Raw genomic sequence first — 19,682 nt, 5'->3', positions numbered from 1 at the left:
AGAATTACATGAACCCCAAAGCCTAACAGCCAGGAAGGCAGAAACATTTTTCAGGGATTGCAGATCAATGCATATGGAGTGAAGCATAGGGTAGGTACAGGGAGTTGTGTGGAACATGAGACTGAAACGGCTGATCAGTGCATGGTGATGACAGTGGGAGATGAAAGCAATAGCTAGCATTTTCTGAGGGCTCACTGCATGCTGAATCCATTGCCTGAGCACTTCAGATTCTTTTTTTTTTTTTCATTTAATCTGCATAACAGCCTTGTAAGGTAGTAGATACTGCTGATTATATAGCCTCAGTCATCTATAAAGTAGGAATTAGAGGCAACTTGCCGAAAAGTCAACAGAAATCAAACCCAAGCAATCTGACCCCAAAGCCCGTGCTCTTAAGCATTCTAGCTATACTGCCTTTCATAGAAATGTGCCTAATATATGTTTCTGCATAGTTCTATGTAGGAATTGGCATTTTAGTATTCTGTGATTCATGTAGAGACTTTTTTCCAGAGATGTAATTTCTATGCTGACTTGTACCCAAAGTATTCCTAGTATATGGAACCTTTGTCTTCATGCATGAATTTCTTAGCTAGGTTATACATTGATTTAAATAAGTGAAGCCTTATCTTTTTCTTTAATTCACTAAGCAGTTGTCTGTTAAGTGCCAGGAAGTGTTCTAGGCATTGAGAATACAAAGGCGAGTAAAATGAATTAGATTCTTCCCCTCATAGAGATTACTTTCTAGAGGAAGGAGATAGTGAACAAACAAACCAATACATGAGGTGATTTTAGAGTATAGTAACTTCTGTAATGGAAGTGATGTAATGTAACCGAGTGATGTGAAAGAGAAAAACTGAGAGGGTGATAGAATGTTTAGGGAAACCTTCTCTGATGAAGTGATACTTGACCTTAGATCTCAAGGGCACATGGATGCTGGTCAAGGAAAAAATCCAGATGTACATTCCAAGCAGAGCAAATAGCAAGTACAGTGCTCCTGGGGCAGATCAGACTTAGCTGGTGTGAAGAACAGAAAGAAATCCTGGTGTGGCTGATGTAAAGTAAGCAAAAGTGGTACATGACAAGGTTGGAGAGTCAAATTGGGACCAGACCTTAAAGGTTTCATAGGGAATATGAAGGGCTTTGGATTTTGGAAGGACAGTGGGGAAGCATTAATATTTTAAGCAGGGGTGTGGCTTACTAAAATTTGTATTTTTAAAGGGCCGCTTTCTGGCTGCTATTTGAAGTGTAGGTGGGGTTGGAGGTGGGAAAGGAATAAGGCAAGGAAAAAAAGGAAGACCACTTGGGAGACGGTTTCAGTGCTCCAGCTGAGATAATTACATCACTTGGTCTAAGATTTATCTATAGAAGGAGAAAAAAATGGAAAGATCTGGGATGTGTTTTAGAGGGATTTAGTTTTGCTTTGAGTTGGAGGAATTGGGAAAAATTAAAAATAACTCCTAGGTTTTTGATTTAAGAGACTAGATGCACTGTGGAGTCGTTTATTGAGATCGGAAAAACACAGGGAAGAAATCAAGAGCTCAGCCTTGCCCTTCTTAAGTCTGAGATTCATGGAGTGATGTTGATAGACAATTAAATATTTTGCACCTAGAGCTCAAGGAAGACTAACTTCTCCCCAAGTTAAGTCAGTCTAAGATATCATGTATAAATGAATGGAGGGAAATCCAAGGTTTATAGTGGACTAGATCCTGGTACTTATGAAATCATTGTGATGATGATTCCTTTTTTCCTAGTGTACTAGTTAATATTCTACATGTAGTAGAAACATCCATGGTAAGGTGCAAATCTTATTTCCTGATAAGAATTATTTCTCAGTTACTAAAACAAAATTAGAAAATAGAACTGAATTATCCTATAAAATAAAGGGCAACACAGAGGATTAGGACATCAGAAATTGAGAGGTAATATTTATTAATATATCTACCTTGATTTATGTCTGACATATTTAGTATACTGGTATAAATCTGCCTTGGTAATCTTACCTGAAGTACGAATTCATAGAATTCTGTACTATATAGTTCAGTTGTGTTTGTATGTGTAACTTAAGGTTTATCATATATATGAACCATTGTTATCAATTAAACATTTTTAAGAGGAGAATCAGAAATGTGACAAAACTATTTTGGTATCAATAACTTGTTATTTTAAGCTGGAGTCATTTTATCTCAGTCCCACTATAATTATTAAAATTGAACATATATACATATGCATTTGTTTTCAATATGACAGTAATTCCCAGGAAAAGCCACTTATTAAAATGGAGTTAGAAATGATAATGACAAGTTTAGTTTTCCTACTAAGCTTTCTAGCTTTCATTTAAATAGCCTGCTCAAGGAATTTAGTGTAGGATAACAGACTAAATAGACAAGAAGTGTTTGGATGCATCTGTCCAGCTGTGTGTGTGTATGCATGTGCATGTTTGTGTGTGAGAGAGATTCTTAGCAAATTTTAAATGAAGATTTTTCCTTCGAATGTATCTACATATCTTTCTCCTGTAAGATCCCCAAAGAAAAAAGGGTCAACTACTCATGTAAATTCAACTGCAAATGCAGAGGCACAAGCAACTTCAGCCTTCCAGAACCAGAAGCCATCAAAATCTACCTCCCTTTCACTCTTTTACAAAAAAGGTTAGTAGATGACTACTTTTAAGAGCATGGACTCTGAAGCCAGGCTGACTGACTTCAAATCATGTCTCTTTTGCTGACTAGGTGTGACTTTGGGCAAGTCACTTAATATCTCTATGCCTTGGTTTGCTCATCTGTAAAATAGAAATGATAATCTACCTTATAGGGTTTTTGAACTAATTAAATGAATTAATACATAGAGTGCTCCAACAGTCCCCAGCACATAGTAAACACTCAGAGTGTTAGATATTTTTATTGTTACTGCTGCTACTGTTGTTATGCTTTCAAATTTACGTTTGAAAATATTTGCTGCTGACTTCACTTATGCTGCTCAGGTGTGTTTGCAGAATTGAGATAATACAGTGTGCTGAGATCTAGTGCAGGCACATTTCCTGACAACCAGGTTGTATAGCATGTATGCATATGTGGTGGGGCAGGGAGGTTGGTTCATGTGTCCATGCGTGTGTATGTGCACACCCACTTGATACTCTTTGAAGGAAAGTGAAAGGGAAGATTCCTCTGTGATAAATCTTTTTTCTGATTTTAATGACATCAGAAATATACTGAGTTTTATAGGCATTTGTAAGAAAGCCCTCAAGTTAGAGCAGTGGTTCCAAAGTATGGTCCCCAACCAGAAGAGTCCGTCTTACCTGGGAAGCTATAGAGAGGAGAATTTTTGTTGTGAGGTGAGGCAAAAAAAAAAAATCCTTGTTTTAACAAGCCCTCCAGGCAAGTCTGATGCACAGTAAGTTTGAAAACTACTGGAATAAATTGTTAACTAAAATATTCTGACTACATTATGTAAGTCTTTAATGGGCACATTTAACCCAAGGGTTCGTTATATTTAAAATCTTCCACACTTTTATTCCACTAGTGTTTGTTTTAATAGATTCTAAATAAATTTCATTATCACAGTCATATTTACCACTTAGGTAATCTGCAATTCTGGTATTTTCCAACAGAGCATGCTCCATTGGTATTTTATGGGGAAATACACTATTTGTTTTTTGTTTTTAGGATTGGAAAAATTTAGTAGGCATTGCTAATCCCATTATTTTAGAAACAATTATCCCTCTTGAATACTGATAGTAAGAATTCCCAACATCTGTAATGATTACTAGTGGAACTTAAAACAAATCCTGTTTGGTTTGTCTGATTTCACAATATCTTGTGATCTTTCTTCTTCTACCTGCTACCTTTGCCTCAGTTTCATACAATAATAATTAATTGAGGAAGTATTATCTTGTCTTTTACATACCTAGCCATTTGCTAAGATTAGGAATCATTTATTCATATGGAAAATAGTGGTAGAGGTGAGGTTACCGTTGAAATGCAGTTTAACAGCATTGTGATTATAGCAATTTGACATTTTGAAAAAATCTTGTATTCAAAAATGAATAGTAAACATGACTAATTCCCCTTACCTCTCCAGTGTACCGACTAGCGTATCTTCGACTAAATACCCTATGTGCACGCCTTCTGTCTGACCACCCAGAACTAGAACACGTTATCTGGACCCTTTTCCAGCATACACTGCAAAATGAGTATGAACTCATGAGAGATAGGCATTTGGACCAGGTAAGAAAATAAGGCAGCTCATCTTCTCTTCTCCTGTATATTTGTTAACTATGTACTGGTTTCTTAAGAAAAGATTAGATTCAAATGAGAAGCTAGATCAACTTAGTAGACTTAATATGTATTCAGTTGTTGGCTACTTTTATATTTTTTGTTGCAATTCTTACAGATTAAAGTTTTAGAACATTAGAGTATTTCAATAACTTGACTTGTCTAATGACGTGAAAGATCTTAACTGCAAAAATCACTGAAGAAACCGTTTGTCATTGGCTTTTTCTGTGTTCTGGTAAACTAGATTTCATGTTAGTATGAAAAAAGTGTAAGACTTAAGAACCAGCTGATCTAAATAATTCCTATTGAATGAATGGAGCAAAAAGTAATGAACAAATGAATGAGTTAATTAATTTACAGAGAACTCTTCTATCTTCCCTTTTCTTCTCTGTAAATGAGATAATAAGAATTTTTTTGGTAACAGCTTTATTGCAGTGTAATTCATACACTGTACAAATTACCCATTTAAAGTGTACAATCCAGTAGTTTTTAGTATATTCACAAAGTTGTACAACCATCACCAAAATCAATTTTAAAACATTTTCATCATGCCAAAAAGAAACCCCATACCCTTTAGCCTCACCTCTTCCTTCCCCCATACCCTCCATCCCCTCCATCTCCCACCCCCTCCATCCCAGGCAACCCTAATCTACTTTCTGTCTGTATAGATTTGCCTATTCTGGACATTTCATATAAATGGAATCATATAATATGTTATTTTTATATCTGGCTTCTTTCATTTAGTACAATGTTTTTGTTGTTAATCTGTGTTTTAGCTTATATCAGTACTTCATTCTTTTTTATTCCAATTAATATTCCATTTTATGGATATACCGCATCATATTTATTCAATAGTTGATGCACATTTGGTTTCCATTTTTTGGCGAGTCTGAATAGTGCTGCTATGAACATTCATTACAAGTTGTCTGAATGTGTTCCCAATTTGCTTGGGTATATACATAGGAGTGGAATTGCTGGGTCATATGGTAGCTCTATGTTTAACCTGTTGAACACTGGCCAGATTGTTTTCCAGTATGGCTACACCATTTCACATTATTACCAGCAGTTAGAGGTTCTGATTTCTCCACATCCTCACCAACTTCTTATTTTCCTTTTTGATTAAAACCATTCTAGTGTGTGTGAAGTGGTAGCTCTTTATGGTTTTGATTTGCATTTCTCTGATGGCTGTGATATTGATTGAGAATCTTTTCATGTGCTTATTGACCATTTGTATATCTCTGTTGGAGAAATATCCATTAAGATCCTTTGCCTATTTTGCAATTGGGTTATCTTTTTTATTATTTCTATATTCTACACAGTCCTTTATCAGATATTAAATAAAATTGAAAAATAAAAATATATATTTGCAAATATTTTCTCTCATTCTATGAGCTTTTTACTATCTTGATGAATGTCCTTAGAAACACAAAAGTTTTTAATTTTGACGATGTTTAATTTACGTATTTTTTCTATTGTCACTGGTGCTTTTGGTATCAAATCTACGAAACCATTGCCAGATCAGAGGTGATGAAGATTTATCCGTTTTCCTCCAATAGTTTTATACTTTTATGTCTTACATTTAGATGTTGATCCATTTTGAGTTAATTTTTGTATATAGACTGAAGAAGGAGTCTAACTTCATTCTTTTGTATGGGAATACTAGTTGTTCCAGCACAACTTGAAAAGTCTTTTCTTTCCCCATTGACAGTTGTAAAAAATCAGTTAACTGTAAATATGTAAACGTTTATTTCTGGTTTCTTAATTCTATTCCATTGTTCTATATTTCTCTTTTTATACCTGTGCCTCACTGTCTTGATTGCTGTATCTTTCCACTTAAGTTTTGAAATAGGGAAGTGTGAGTGCTCCAGTTTTGTTCTTCTTTTTCAAGACTGGTTGGACTATTCTGAAACTTGCATTTCCATATGAAGTTTAGGATCAGCTTGTCAATTTCTGCAAAGAAGTCAACTGGGATTTTGATAGGGTTTGCTTTGAATTTACAGATCAACTTGAGGAGTACTATCATCTTAACAATATTTCTTCCAATCCATGAACATGTGACATCCTTTCATTTATTTCGATATTTAATTTCTTTCAACAATGTTTTCTAGTCTTCAGAGTAAAAGTCTTACACTTGTTATGTTAAATTTATGCCTAAGTATTTTATTCTTTTTAACACTATTGTAAATGGAATTTTTTTCCTTAATTTCTTTTGTAGATTTTTCATTACATGGTATAAAAATATAATTGATTTTTATGTATTGATCTTGTATCCTGCAACCTTGCTGAAGTCGTTTATCAATTCTAATAGTTTTTTAGTGGTTTGCAAAGATTTTCAATATATAAGATCATGTCATCTGCAAATAGAGTATTTTACTTTGTCATTTTCAATCTAGATGACTTTCATTCAATTCAATTGTCAAGTTTTGTCTGGTTAGAACATCCAATACAATGTTGAAGGGAAGTGGTGAGAGGGAACAACCTTGTCTTATTCCTTATCATAGGAGAAAGCATTCAGTGTTTCACCATTAAGTGGTTGTTAGCTGTGGGTTTTTTGTATAATGCCCTTTATCAGTTTGAGGAAGTTCCTGTCTGTTTCTAGTTCATAGAGTGCTTTTATTATGAAAGGGTATTGAATTTTGTGAAATGCTTTCTTTTGTACCTATTCAGATGATTATTGGATTTTTTTTCCTTTTATTGTATTGCTCTATGATATATTTACATTACTTGGCTTACACATGTTAAATAAACCAGCCTTACGTTTGTGGAATGAATCCCACTTGATCACAGTGTATAATCCTTTTGATGTGATGCTGGATTCAGCCTTGTTTTGTTGAAGTATTCACATTTTTAATCATGGGATACTGGTAATTTTCTTGTGACATCTGGCCTAATGGAATTAGTTGGAAAGTGTTCCCTCTTCTAATTTCAGAAGTTTGTGAAAAATTACTATTTTTTAAATGTTTGGTGGAATTCTCCAGTAAAGCCATCTTTGCCTGGGATTTTGATTACTAATTCAAGCTCAGATTTTCTATTTCTTCTTGAGTCAGTTTTAGTAGTTTGTATTTTTCTATAAATTTTCCACTTCATCTTAGATATCTCTTTTATTGCTGTGCAGTTGTTCGTAATGTTCCCTTATAATCTTTTTACTTCTCCAAGTTTGGTAGGAATATGCCCAATAAGAATATTTTGAGTAGAAGGTAAATTTCTATATATACTGTAATACAAATATGTGTATTTTACAAAAGCATATTTGGATATATAAATTCTAGTATGGATTTTTTTAAAGTAGGCATTTATTGCCTTACGGTTCTACTGCTTTTCTGCAATATAAAAAGATAGACAGTAGTACTAAGGAATTCTAAAGAGATTAAGTATCTGGAATCAAGATTTTTGTAGGAGTAGGCTTAGGTAAACATTGAAGTAGAGGAAAGTGTGAATTAGCAAAGAGGATAAAAAAATTAGCATTCTAAATGGAAGAAATAGTAGTTCTGGGTCTGGTAGGATGCTGAGCAAGGGATGAATAAGTATTCTTGGCAGTAGTCTGTGTGAGCAAGAATGTGGCATAAGACGTGTACTTAAATTGGGCAGTAAAATTCATGTAAACTAAGAAGGCTTGATGTTTTCAAATCACAGGGAAGAATTTCAAATCTTATTTTTGCATTAAAAATATTTTTATTGGAACATAATATGCATATAGAAAAATCCACATAAGGATACATCTTAATGTAAATTCATCAGCTGAACTCATCTATAACGAGCATCCAAATCAAGAAACAGGGTATCGTCAACAACACGAGACTCTCTCTTGCTCCCTTGTAGTCACTACATCCCTTTATCACCACTGTATTCAGTATTATTTTATCTGATAGTTTAAACCTTTTACACACCGGGCCTTTTTTTTTTTTTTTTTTCCTTAGTGTTAGTTAATACAGCTAACTGATTTCAGTTGTAACTTTTCTGAGAAACATTTAAGGAACAGGAGCCAAAGTTAAGGTTATTTACAAACCAGAAGATCAGCCCTGAACAATTGAGGGCTGGCTATTTGCATTTTGTCCTTTAAATACAATTTGTGTTAAACACATAGAGTTTGAAATTGAGATCAGAATGGAAAAGGATAATCTAGTAGGAAATTAAACTTCCATTTTTTGAAACTGAAAGAAAGATAACAGAGTACCTTTTAGAACATAACCATGTAACAAAATTCTGACTATTTTTTACATCACATTTATTTACTAGATCATGATGTGTTCCATGTATGGCATATGCAAAGTGAAGAATATAGACCTTAAATTTAAAATCATTGTAACAGCATACAAGGATCTTACTCATGCTGTTCAGGAGGTAGGTAATATAGTAAGGTTTTTTTTGGCTATATCTGTAAGTAAAAATAGATCAATCATTAATTAGATCATATATTCTGACCTTATTATATAAATTCACTTATCAATTTTTTATTTTTATATTATTGGTTAATTATTTGTAATTAAAATGGAATTGGAAAGTTAAGGTACTTTAATTTCCAAATCATATTATAAAGTCAATAAGGAATACTGTATCTCTGCAATAAACATGGTATTTGTAATACACTCTTAAATATGTGTGTGTGTGTGTGTATATGTGTATATGTATATATATATATAAATAGAACATATATGTGTGTGTGTGTGTGTGTGTGTGTGTGTGTGTGTGTATCTATGACAGTTCACTTCTGGTAAAGCAGAGTATAATCCAAGCCTAAGAAGGCTTTTCAGATTATTTTTTCTTCCATATGTGCTTCTTTCTATTAAAAAGTATTATGAATTATTAAGAGAAAATCTAAAGAGATAAATTTCCAAATTCATCTAACAAGTGTTTTTACTGTTCTTCTTCAGACATTCAAACGTGTTTTGATCAGAGAAGAGGAATACGATTCCATTATAGTATTCTATAACTCTGTCTTCATGCAAAAACTGAAAACAAATATTTTGCAGTATGCTTCCACCAGGGTATGTTGAAAGTATCCTTTGACTGGGAAAATCTAATTATGAAGCAATGGATCTCACTAAAACAATAAATAAATAATCTTTCTTTTTGTTTTTGTTTTTGTTCTAGCCCCCCACCTTGTCACCAGTACCTCACATTCCTCGAAGTCCTTACAAGTTTTCTAGTTCACCTCTACGAATTCCTGGGGGAAACATCTATATATCACCCCTAAAGAATCCATATAAAATTTCAGAAGGTCTGCCAACACCAACAAAAATGACTCCAAGATCAAGGTTTGTGTTTTCTCTTTAGGGAAAAGATAAAGAATAAAGGATTATTTTGATCCAAGTACAAAAATATAAAACTTTCTTCATTTAAAATAAGCTAGACTTTTGAGTCTCTAATTTGCTTATTTATATTAACTGGCATGATAAGAATTTGTGGGGAAAGGAAGATAATTTGTTTTCTTAGATGGGTTTGAAAATTTAGTCCTGGCTGCTGGGGTCTGTTCTTTTGTAAACAGTCTGAGAACCAGTTTGGTAGTAAGTTTAAAATCACTTTCATAATTTCTTTAGCCAATCTACTAAACAAAGTAGATTACATTGGTTAAGAAGTTTTATTCAGGAGTTGCGATGAATGTCCTGTAAAACTGTGAACCTGTTCATCTTGCTTTGTTATAAAAATGTGACTGATTAAATGTAGATGACTGTAAATTAAGTCTAAGGTCCATTCATAATTCTGCCTGTGGCCTCCTCATATTACCTGGGACAGGTCTGTATGTCTGCTTCAGAAGGGTGCTGTGGATCGTTGAAATGATGAGAGCATGCAGCTGTTTTAAGTTCTCAGATGAGAAGTTGTGTGCAGCTGCAAGTAATTATGTTATCTCCCACATCAAACTGCAAGTGCTCTCTGGCTCTTAAGTGCTTCAACTGACTTATTATATGTTATTATGGGGTATTTGAAACTAACTTTATTTGTATAAAGTGGGAGGCAGATTGGCTAGTATAGTTAATGAAATTTCATCTCAGAAACTGTCAACCCATGTAGTTGTACTTAATGGGCAAGAAACAAACAGGAAAGGGATATATTAACTCTTTAGGAAACATTTGTATAGTATATTTAATTATATAAGTAATGCACTCTGATGATAAAAGTTTCAAACTCTACAGGAAAAGGTAAAGTAGAAAATAATTGGCAAATTATATAAATGCTCTATGTACCCCTGTAACATCTTTTGTTTATTTGGTGTCTTCTAGTTGAGTGTGTCAATAATTATATCTTGCGTTATAAGTTGTTAAGATGCCACACCATGTCCGTTTAATTTACACAGGCTCACACTGCCACATGAAAACATATACTTAGGTACTGATAAATAATCCATATTACGATGATAATGATTATTTGCTGATCATGGTGAGATCACTTCCAAGTTGAAGTTCTTTAGCAAAAGTCACATTTTTGCTGATCATGGTGAGATCACTTCCAAGTTGTTCTTTAGCAAAAGTCACATTCTGAAAATCCTAAAAAGATGATGAAGCATTAACAGACCATCTTAACACACTATTTATCCAGCATATTTAGGTATTCTGGTTAATCAAATATATAGAACGATGGTCATTTACCAAGGAATTGAAAAGCAGTAATATCTATGTATCCTTATACATACGATCAAATCTTTATTATTCAGTCTAGTGCAGTTCTTCAGCTTTAATATCAAAGACATAAATTATATGGTTGAAACTAGGACAAACATACAAAGAGACATACCTGATACTAGGATATATGATAAATACCCTATACTGCATATCAATATAGATCCTAATTAGAATTCTTATTATTATTTAGTACTCTAAGAGTTTGCCATATGTAACTAGAATTTTTCATGTGAAAATGTGAAAGAAATTTTAGTTCATAACTTACCCATTGATTTATGAAGAATTAAATATGGGAAAACTTCAGATTTTCTTTGATCCTCTTTTTAAAATGTACATAGTGACAGAATATGTCCTTGCAGACATGTGGTTCTTGCTTTTAAAAATCTTAGACACCAGTTCAGTGTTTGACTAGACTAGCACTGTTAAAATAAGCCCCTAATGAATATAATTTGTCAGTGGCACTAAGAGTAGAGGAAACCTTTGATTTAATATTTCTGATAGTTCAGAATGATGTGTGTTTGTTCATCTCTGCATAATTATATATGATTTTCACTACTAATATGTATTTTGTCTTAACAGAATCTTAGTATCAATTGGTGAATCATTTGGGGTGAGTATTTTCTTTCTATGAATATAATGGCATGCATTGTAACTATAAAAGAAATTGAAGATTTCTATAATTTGAATTTATAAATGCTATTATTTAAACACCTCATCCAGGCATGTTGCATAGAATTTAAAAGATAGGTATACCAGATTTATATTCAAATCAGATTGAATTCCAAGTCATACTTATAATTGGTAAATTTCAAAGCTACAGCTACAGGTTCGATACTCCAGACTGTGATCACCGTAACCAAATGTCATCAGCCAGTTCCTACCTACTGGTCTTCTCCTTCTCTACATATACACAACTTTTGTTTGTCCTTCCTCTTAGACTTCTCAGGCTTCTAGGATATTCTTTCTCTGGTAAATTGAATAGGAATTGGTTACATGAGACTATTCCCAGTATTAAGTGACAGGTATGTGATAATCTTTGTTCCAAAGGATCCAAGGGAAAGCTGAGCTTTGGAATAGTTATTCTAGGCTGGAAACCCACTGTTCTAGTTGGCCTTCCATTAACATCATTAATTCAGTTTTATATTCAGTGTGTATTACTTTTAGTATGTTTCACCAACAACAACCCTTCTACTATATTAGTTAGTTATTGCTGTATCATGAATTATCCCAAACTTAGTAACTTAAACATCTTTTATTGCAATTTCTCTGGGTCAATAATCCAGGTACAGCTTAGCTGGGTCCAAAGTCTCTCCTAACAAGGCTGCAGTCACTGTGTCAGCTGTGGCTACAGCTGTCTCAGGGTTCAACTGGAAGAGGACCTCTTGCAACCTCATTCCTGTGGCTGTTGGCCCCAGCCTTCAGTCCCTTGCCACTGGAGCCTCTCCATAGGGCTACTCAGTACTCACAACATGGCAGCTTGCTTCCCCCAGAGCAAGGACTCCAACAGAGGGAAGGAGAGTAAAAAGGACATAACAAGCAAGATGCAAGTTATAGTATTTTAGTAACTAAAACTGAAAGTGACATTCCATCATTTTTGCCATATTATTTTTGTCAGAAGCAAGACAACATTGGGTCTAACCCACACTGAAGGAGAGGAGGATTACACAAGAGTGTAAATACTAGGAGGTGGGGATTAGTGAGAGCCATTCTAGCATCTGCCCCAAACGAAACAACTAGAATAACTAGAGAAAGATAAGAGTTCTTATACTAAACGACTGAGTGTTAAAATGAATGTTACAAATAGTAAATGCTCTGACACTTAGCTCAAGACAGGCTGCAGCTGTCAGGCTTCACTAAGGAGACGTGGGACCACATAAGGAGGGTTGGATCTGGATAGATGGAGGGATCTTCACATTGTTCTGCTTGCCAGAACCTCTAAGAGAATTGAGAAAATGTTTTACATGTTTCCATATTTTAAAGCTGATAACTAAAAAGCTTATCATAAATTTAGTAAGTGCACAGGATTTAGCTTCCATATGTTATATATGTACTCTAATTTTCCCTTAAAATTATTTTTGCTTTTTGCTCTTAATTTTTAGAAAATAAAGCATACTTAACGAAGCTAATCCCCACTGTCAGATCAGTCAAATCAGATTTAATTTCTATCAGAAAGCCTGACATCAGTTTTCAGTTCACATGAACATGTTCATACACATCCTTGAGATTTTTACCCCACTCCAGTTCTAAAATAGACAAGAAGTGCAATTTTTCCATGTGTTTGTCCTTTGGATAAAATAAGGTGCTGTGTCCTTGTGGTTATTTTTTTTCTTCTTTTTTAATTGAAGTACATACAATAAAATACACAAATTATAGTGTACAGTTCAATTAATTTTGACATGTGTATACACTCATGGAACCATCACCCAGATGAAGAATATCAAACATTGTCACTTCTTTTCCCCGTTCACCTTTTTACCCACCTACCCTATGGCAACCAGTCTGTTCTCTGTGTTTATGAGTCTATTTCTGTTTTGTCTGTTCATTTGTTTTATTTTTTAGAATCCACATATATGGTATTTGTCTATTACTTCACTTAGCATTAGCATAATACACTCTAGGTCCATCCATGTTGCTCCAAATGGCTGGAGATTTCATTCTTTTTTGTGGCTGAATGACATTCCATTGTGTGTATGTACCACCTCTTCTTTATCCATCCATTTGTCGACGGACACAAGCTGTTCCCATAGTTTGGCTCCTGTAGATAGTGCTGTGGTACACATACAAGTGCACGTATCTTTTCAGATCAGTGATTCTGTTTCCTTTGGGTAAATTCCCAGACGTGGAATCACTAGGTCATATGGTATTTCTGTTTTTAGTTTTTTGAAGAACCTCCATATTGCTTTCCGTAGTGGCTGCTCCAATGTACATTCCCACCAGCAGTGTACAAGGATGTGCTTTTCTCCACATCCTCGCCGACCCCTGTTATTTCTTGTCTTGTTGTTATTAGCCACTCTGACTGGTGTGAGGTGACAGCTCGTTGTGGTTTTGGTTTTCATTTCCCTGATGTGGCCTTTGGTATTTCTTACCAAAGCTTTCTTTACTTTGCTATGACAGTGTTCTCCTTCAGGAGACGTATACATCACAAATCACCATCAGTCATCCTGTGTGGGCTGAAATTCTGAAGTCTTTTAACTAAAAAACTTATGAACCAGCAGCATTTCAACAAATACTGTATCCATACTTGTGTAAAATATATAAACTATAGGACTTTTCAACAAAATGCCCATAAAGTGAGTGCAAAATCATTACTCACTGGACGTTTCACTTCCTATTAAATTCTTGTGACATCAGTTGTTATGCCTTCCAAAAACAGAAAAAAATGTCAAAAACAAGGGTCCAGAAAGCTGTTCCAACTTTGTGTCCTTCCGAGCAGTAGCCCTCATTTTGCGTGTGGATGAGTTCTGAAAATAAGGAACCAGGACTTTCATAGTAACAGCCAGAGTTATTGCAGTAAGGGAAGAATTTCAGAGGAAAAGATAGGAAAATTAAAAAACAGTGGCTATTTAATTGGAAAAAGTTATGTGCAGTTACTTTGATTTTATGATTTTTCACATCTCATTTGATGCAGTAAAGCAGAAAATTAAAATGCAGATAATTACCACTGCCTGACTTTTGACACATTCCAAACTACAAATAAGGGTTGCTAACTACAAAATGCTGGCATTTAATAATTTAAAATAAGGAATTCTGTAATTTGTAGACTTCCGAGAAGTTCCAGAAAATAAATCAGATGGTGTGTAACAGCGATCGTATGCTCAAAAGAAGTGCTGAAGGAAGCAATCCTCCTAAACCACTGAAGAAACTGCGCTTTGATATTGAAGGATCAGATGAAGCAGATGGAAGGTAGGAACCGTTTTAGAAGGTCTTTCAGTAGCTGAGCTGGTCACCAGAAGAGCCCAGAGTGCCAGCTGTGCTCCTGACTTCCACCGATTCCTTCCATGACGATTTTATTTGGAAATTGTGAGGATTGCTCAAAATAATAGATCTGAATGCATCCCCAAGTTAAACACCATATTGATCATATACTACCTTCTGGAATTAGTTGAAAATATCAGATGCTAAAAATCTGATTTTTTTCAAAGCCATTGATAAAATTTTGTTTTTATTAACACATTTTTAAATGCATACTCTTGAAAAATATCAATTACTGTACTTTATAAGAACTACAGAAAAAATATATAGGATTGTAAATTTGTATAATTTATATCTTAGATGGTTTGTTTATAAACCACCTTTGAAGTTAAAAGCTACTCACTAAAATAAGAGCATAAATTAAAAATAAGTCATAGAAAGAAAATCTGAGTTTTCCATTTATACATATACATATGAAATATTTTGCATTTTTTAAATCTGCAGTAAACACCTCCCTGGAGAGTCCAAATTTCAGCAGAAACTAGCAGAAATGAGTAAGTACTCATCATTTTACCTATGTAAATGAGAAAATTGTTTACATTGCAAAAAGCCTTTTCACATTATAAAAGAATACTTATAATTCTGTCACTTAGCTGGCTTGCTTATGCATTTAAAATATGATTCAGACAAGAATGCATTATTTACCTATAAACATTTATAAATGAAATAAATGTATGATGAAATGTAAAATGAAGGTCATCTTCATCCTTTCTAAAATCTTTTGGGCAGGAAGACTAAGAAGTAAACCTACATCTTCAGCATGAATGGCTGTGGTTAGAAATATTTTAGGATAGCAGAACCATAATGAGGAAGTCTGTAAAAAAAGGGTTGGATATAGAAAACGGTTTTATAGAATTAGGATAAAAAATTATCATCACCCTTATTTAACAATCATCTTTTATTCTATTATTGAACCTTCCTACTTTGCAAGTTTTGAAACTTAATTTTAAAAAGAAGGTCTCCATTACTGGAAATCAAAATTTTGATGAAGAACACCAGGTCATTTTCCAAGTTATACAAAGTGACATCAATTTGGAGTACTAAGGCAAATGGAATTCTATCCTAAGCAACTCTGAGAACATAAAAGATTAACCCAAGTATAATAGATGGAAAGCACATGAAGAAAAAGATAAATGTGTACTAACTGCTACTAAGTTGTCTTAGAGAGTTGGCTATGATTGTGTGTGTGACATTTCCTGATAATCTGGTGCCAGATCCATTAACAAGAATAAGAGCCAAGACTTGTAAAAAAGACAAACATTTAGGAGATAGTAAGTATTAAGACTACATTCCTAGGTCATAGGACATATTAGTAAGAAAAATACCAATTAAAATGTGACTTTTTAAAAAGGGCTTTTTAACATGTCTCTGTAGGTACTTTGAAATAGAATATTTAAGATAATGCTTTTGATTTTTAAACCATTTTTTCTGTGCATATTATTTTGAAGAGTAATTAAAACTATAACAAAAGTTTAAATTTTTTGGTTATAAATTATTTTTGGATTTACATTGACTAACGTACTCATTTTAACATTTAAATAGTTGTGGCTTTTCCTTTAGTACATGAAAAGATACATGAAGCTTATAACCAAAAGCAGGTCTTGAAAACATGTGGAAGCATTTGGGAGTCCACAAATACGCATTTTAAGAGGATTAGAAAGCTGTAAAAGCATGTGTATTTTCTTAGCAAAGAGTTCAGTTGCTGTAGTCAGTACATTTCCCAGTGACACACTTAGCTATGATGGTGAATTCCCTATGGCAAGCTGAGATTCAGGGCCTTTGTGCAGCTGGAGAATTGGAGAAACAGCAGGAGTTTTCACTCATAAGGCTCAGGAATTCTCCACACTACTTTAGTTTTCCTCAAAGAATTGCATTAAAGAAAGTCATCCCACAGTGCTAGATTGCTTTGCTCAGAGTGGATGGACCAGAGGGGGAGACTTAGTTACTACTTTCTTTCTTTTCCAAGTGTAAATATGTGCTTCTTTATGAAGAGCTCCTGCCTACCACTAAGATCAAGAACTTTTTAATAATTTTTAAAATATTTTTTTCAATAATTTTAATTATTTAAAACTTCTTTTCCCATCTACTGTTGTAATTAATAATGGGCTTTTAAAATGTCTATGTCCAAATTAAATGAGCTCTAAACTGATGTCTTTGCAAAGCATCTCTGAACAGAAGGGAGTCCCTTGCCTTGTAGAGACTACCACTCACTCAGTTAAGCAGATCTGTCTGGGCCAGCCCAGGATTCTGCTCTGGTAAAGTGCCATCCTCAACCTCATTATCTCTAGAATGTGACCTACAAACATGGGCCACCTTTTGGTGCATAAAGAAAATATTCGAATTTTTTATTTTTGTCTCATCTGTTTTAAATGTTTGCTTGGGTCATATGTGTTTTATAATTAATACCCACTTACACACATAGACATATATTTTTATTTCGGTGGTATGTGCTTGGGAAAAATTCTACTGGGATAATGATAAAAACTTTGGAAACCACTGCTTTGCTAGGCCCTGAGCTCCGTCAGTTTAGCATGACCACAGCATAATGCCAGCAGCCCTTTGCCAACTTACCTAGCACCATCAGCGCTGTTAACATTTCCTCATCCTTTTTCCAGCATCTACTCGAACACGAATGCAGAAGCAGAAAATGAATGATAGTATGGATACCTCAAACAGGGAAGAAAAGTGAAGATCTCGTGACCTTGGTGGGCACCGTGTCCTCCTCTGGCCTCATTGTCTCTGACAGATCTGTGTAACTCCCAGGTTCTATTTACAGCCACATTTAATACATATCTCCATTTTCTTTTGTGGATATAAAGTGTGCAGATGCAGGTTGAGTATTTGTGCAGGCAGTTCCTAAGCTACTTGTAATGTTGTAGTCAGTAGAATATGCAGTTACTGTACAAGACTAAAATAAAAATCTTGTGTAAATCCTGCCATTTAAAAGTTGAAGCAGATATTTCCATTTCCAAAGCATAATTGCTCTGCTCCGCAAATGGTGAGGATGCTGGGAGTGGGAGCCTTAACAACTCATGCCTATCTGAATACTTTGTCTTCTCTTGGGGCATATATCTGATGTTTGCTATTATTTTTATTAATTTATATTTATTATTTTTTTAATTTAACATTAACACCCTTAGAATATGTGTCTTCCAAATGCAATTTGGCTGACTGCCCCCCATGCACCCAAATGATTCCAAACTCTTGTGCTAAAACAGATATTAGAAACTAGAAAAAAATTACCAATTTTTACACACTAGGTTTTAGTTTACTAATGGAATCTGATGTACTATATGCTTGTTTTATAAATTTTAGCTTTTAAATACAAGCAGAAAGCAAAGTATAAACATGATATTGTCATACTACTGATACAGATTTCATACCTCAGGACTTCTAAGAATTCTTTTCTTCATCCAACTCATGCTTTAAAATGAAGATTATTAATAGTACTCTTGGTTTTTATACCATTCAGATCACTGAATTCATAAAGTACCCATGTAATACTTAGAAAATAAAGTGTTCAGCTGGAGTTTTGCTGTAGAGGACCCTCTTACAGGTTACCCCAAGTGCACTTTCTAATGTTTCTGGGTCCTTAAAAATCAAGATAGAAAATAATTTTACTCCATAAACAGACTGTTAACTATCAGAGCCTTAATTTTTTTTTCTTAGAGATTTGTCTAATGGCATCTCAGCAATTATTCTGCCCTACTAAATTTGGGGAGGGGCATGTTTTCTCTGGAATGGTACATGTCTTTCATGTATCTTTTGAACTAGCAATTGTCTATTTATCTTTTATTTTTTTAAAGTCAGTATGGTCTAACACTGGCAAATTCAAAGCCACATTATTTCTCGTCCAAAACTGCAAGTAATCAAAGGTCTTTGGGTTAAGAATTAATGTTTCTGATTTTGTATAAAAGCTTCAAATTAAAATAGCTACATTAGAGAAAGAGGACCTTTCCCCCCAGCACCTAAAGGTGTATTTAAACTATCTTGTGTTATTAACTTATTTAGAGATGGTATAATTTAAAATAGGTGATATTTAAGGTAGCATCAGCTAGCTTTTAGGAAAATCGCTTTGTCTAAACTAAGAATTATTTTCTAAAAAGGAATCTGGTCTTATTTTGTTAGAAAACAAAATTCTATTTTTTGCTCAATTAAGTCTCAAACTTATTTTCTTGACAGTTATCTTGATAACACAGGCACTAGAAAGCTTTACCCCATTTCCTCATTAATTTTTGCATGAATAGCATACAAATCAGCTTTTAGGTCAAGGGCTTACCATACTTTTGGGTCTTTTGCTAATAAGTTCACATGAGAATTAGTGCCAGAGTTTTAGGAATTTCCGGTATCATGCATTGAAATTTCTTAAACAAAGCTTCAGATATTGCTTTATTGCTTTTTTTTGTATTCGTTAAAACTGTACATTTAAAATTGCTATGTTATTTTCTACAATAATTTGTCTATTTTAAAATAAATTAGTTGTTAAGAGTATTAATGGTCTGATGTAGTCTTTGTATTAAGTGAACTGATGTTCTCTTCTATATCTAAATTTTCTCCTATTATCTCATCCATCCTTAACCTTTAATGAGCTTTATGTGCTGATGATTCCCACATTTTATTTCTGTGGCCCTGACCTCTTCATGGAGGTCCAAACTCTTAGAGCCAGGAGAGCTCTTGATTCCTGCACCACTTCCCCCAGCTTCTCAAATATATATAAACCAAAATCAAACAAAACTGCCTTGTTCTACCCTAGTCTTAACCTATTTTACTGAACACTTAACTTGTTCAAGCCAAATATTTGTCTATTAACCTTTGTCTGGACCACTGT

The 19,682-nt window shown here is 34.0% G+C and overlaps 2 protein-coding genes across 14 annotated transcripts in view; one reads left to right on the top strand and one right to left on the bottom strand.

Annotated features, from left to right (window-relative positions):
• The window catches only part of RB1 (RB transcriptional corepressor 1), a 165,870-nt gene extending 146,525 nt beyond the window's left edge, over window positions 1-19,345 (top strand). For 4 of the 5 annotated variants that reach the window (XM_036904000.2, XM_057494514.1, XM_036904019.2 and 1 more), the window contains 9 exons: window positions 2,515-2,642; window positions 4,072-4,217; window positions 8,502-8,606; window positions 9,137-9,250; window positions 9,357-9,520; window positions 11,462-11,492; window positions 14,643-14,785; window positions 15,299-15,348; window positions 17,470-19,345. In XM_036904000.2, the coding sequence (XP_036759895.1) occupies window positions 2,515-2,642; window positions 4,072-4,217; window positions 8,502-8,606; window positions 9,137-9,250; window positions 9,357-9,520; window positions 11,462-11,492; window positions 14,643-14,785; window positions 15,299-15,348; window positions 17,470-17,543 (955 nt within the window). In that variant the 3' untranslated portion in view covers window positions 17,544-19,345. The remainder of the gene's footprint in view (window positions 1-2,514; window positions 2,643-4,071; window positions 4,218-8,501; window positions 8,607-9,136; window positions 9,251-9,356; window positions 9,521-11,461; window positions 11,493-14,642; window positions 14,786-15,298; window positions 15,349-17,469) is intronic. The other variant, XM_057494516.1, reaches the window with a different exon arrangement.
• The window catches only part of RCBTB2 (RCC1 and BTB domain containing protein 2), a 72,293-nt gene continuing 62,595 nt past the window's right edge, over window positions 9,985-19,682 (bottom strand). For 6 of the 9 annotated variants that reach the window (XM_057494517.1, XM_057494523.1, XM_057494528.1 and 3 more), the window contains 2 exons: window positions 15,500-15,668; window positions 12,626-12,817 (listed from right to left, as the gene is read on the bottom strand). In XM_057494517.1, the coding sequence (XP_057350500.1) occupies window positions 15,510-15,668 (159 nt within the window). In that variant the 3' untranslated portion in view covers window positions 12,626-12,817; window positions 15,500-15,509. Of the gene's footprint in view, window positions 10,748-12,625; window positions 12,818-15,499; window positions 15,669-17,425; window positions 17,473-19,682 lie in introns of those variants that run through there. The other 3 variants (XM_057494521.1, XM_057494519.1, XM_057494520.1) reach the window with 3 other exon arrangements.

The sequence above is a fragment of the Manis pentadactyla genome, chromosome 17 (assembly GCF_030020395.1).
Source record: "Manis pentadactyla isolate mManPen7 chromosome 17, mManPen7.hap1, whole genome shotgun sequence".
Lineage (NCBI taxonomy): Eukaryota > Metazoa > Chordata > Mammalia > Pholidota > Manidae > Manis > Manis pentadactyla.
This window is presented reverse-complemented; position numbering and strand designations above follow the sequence as displayed.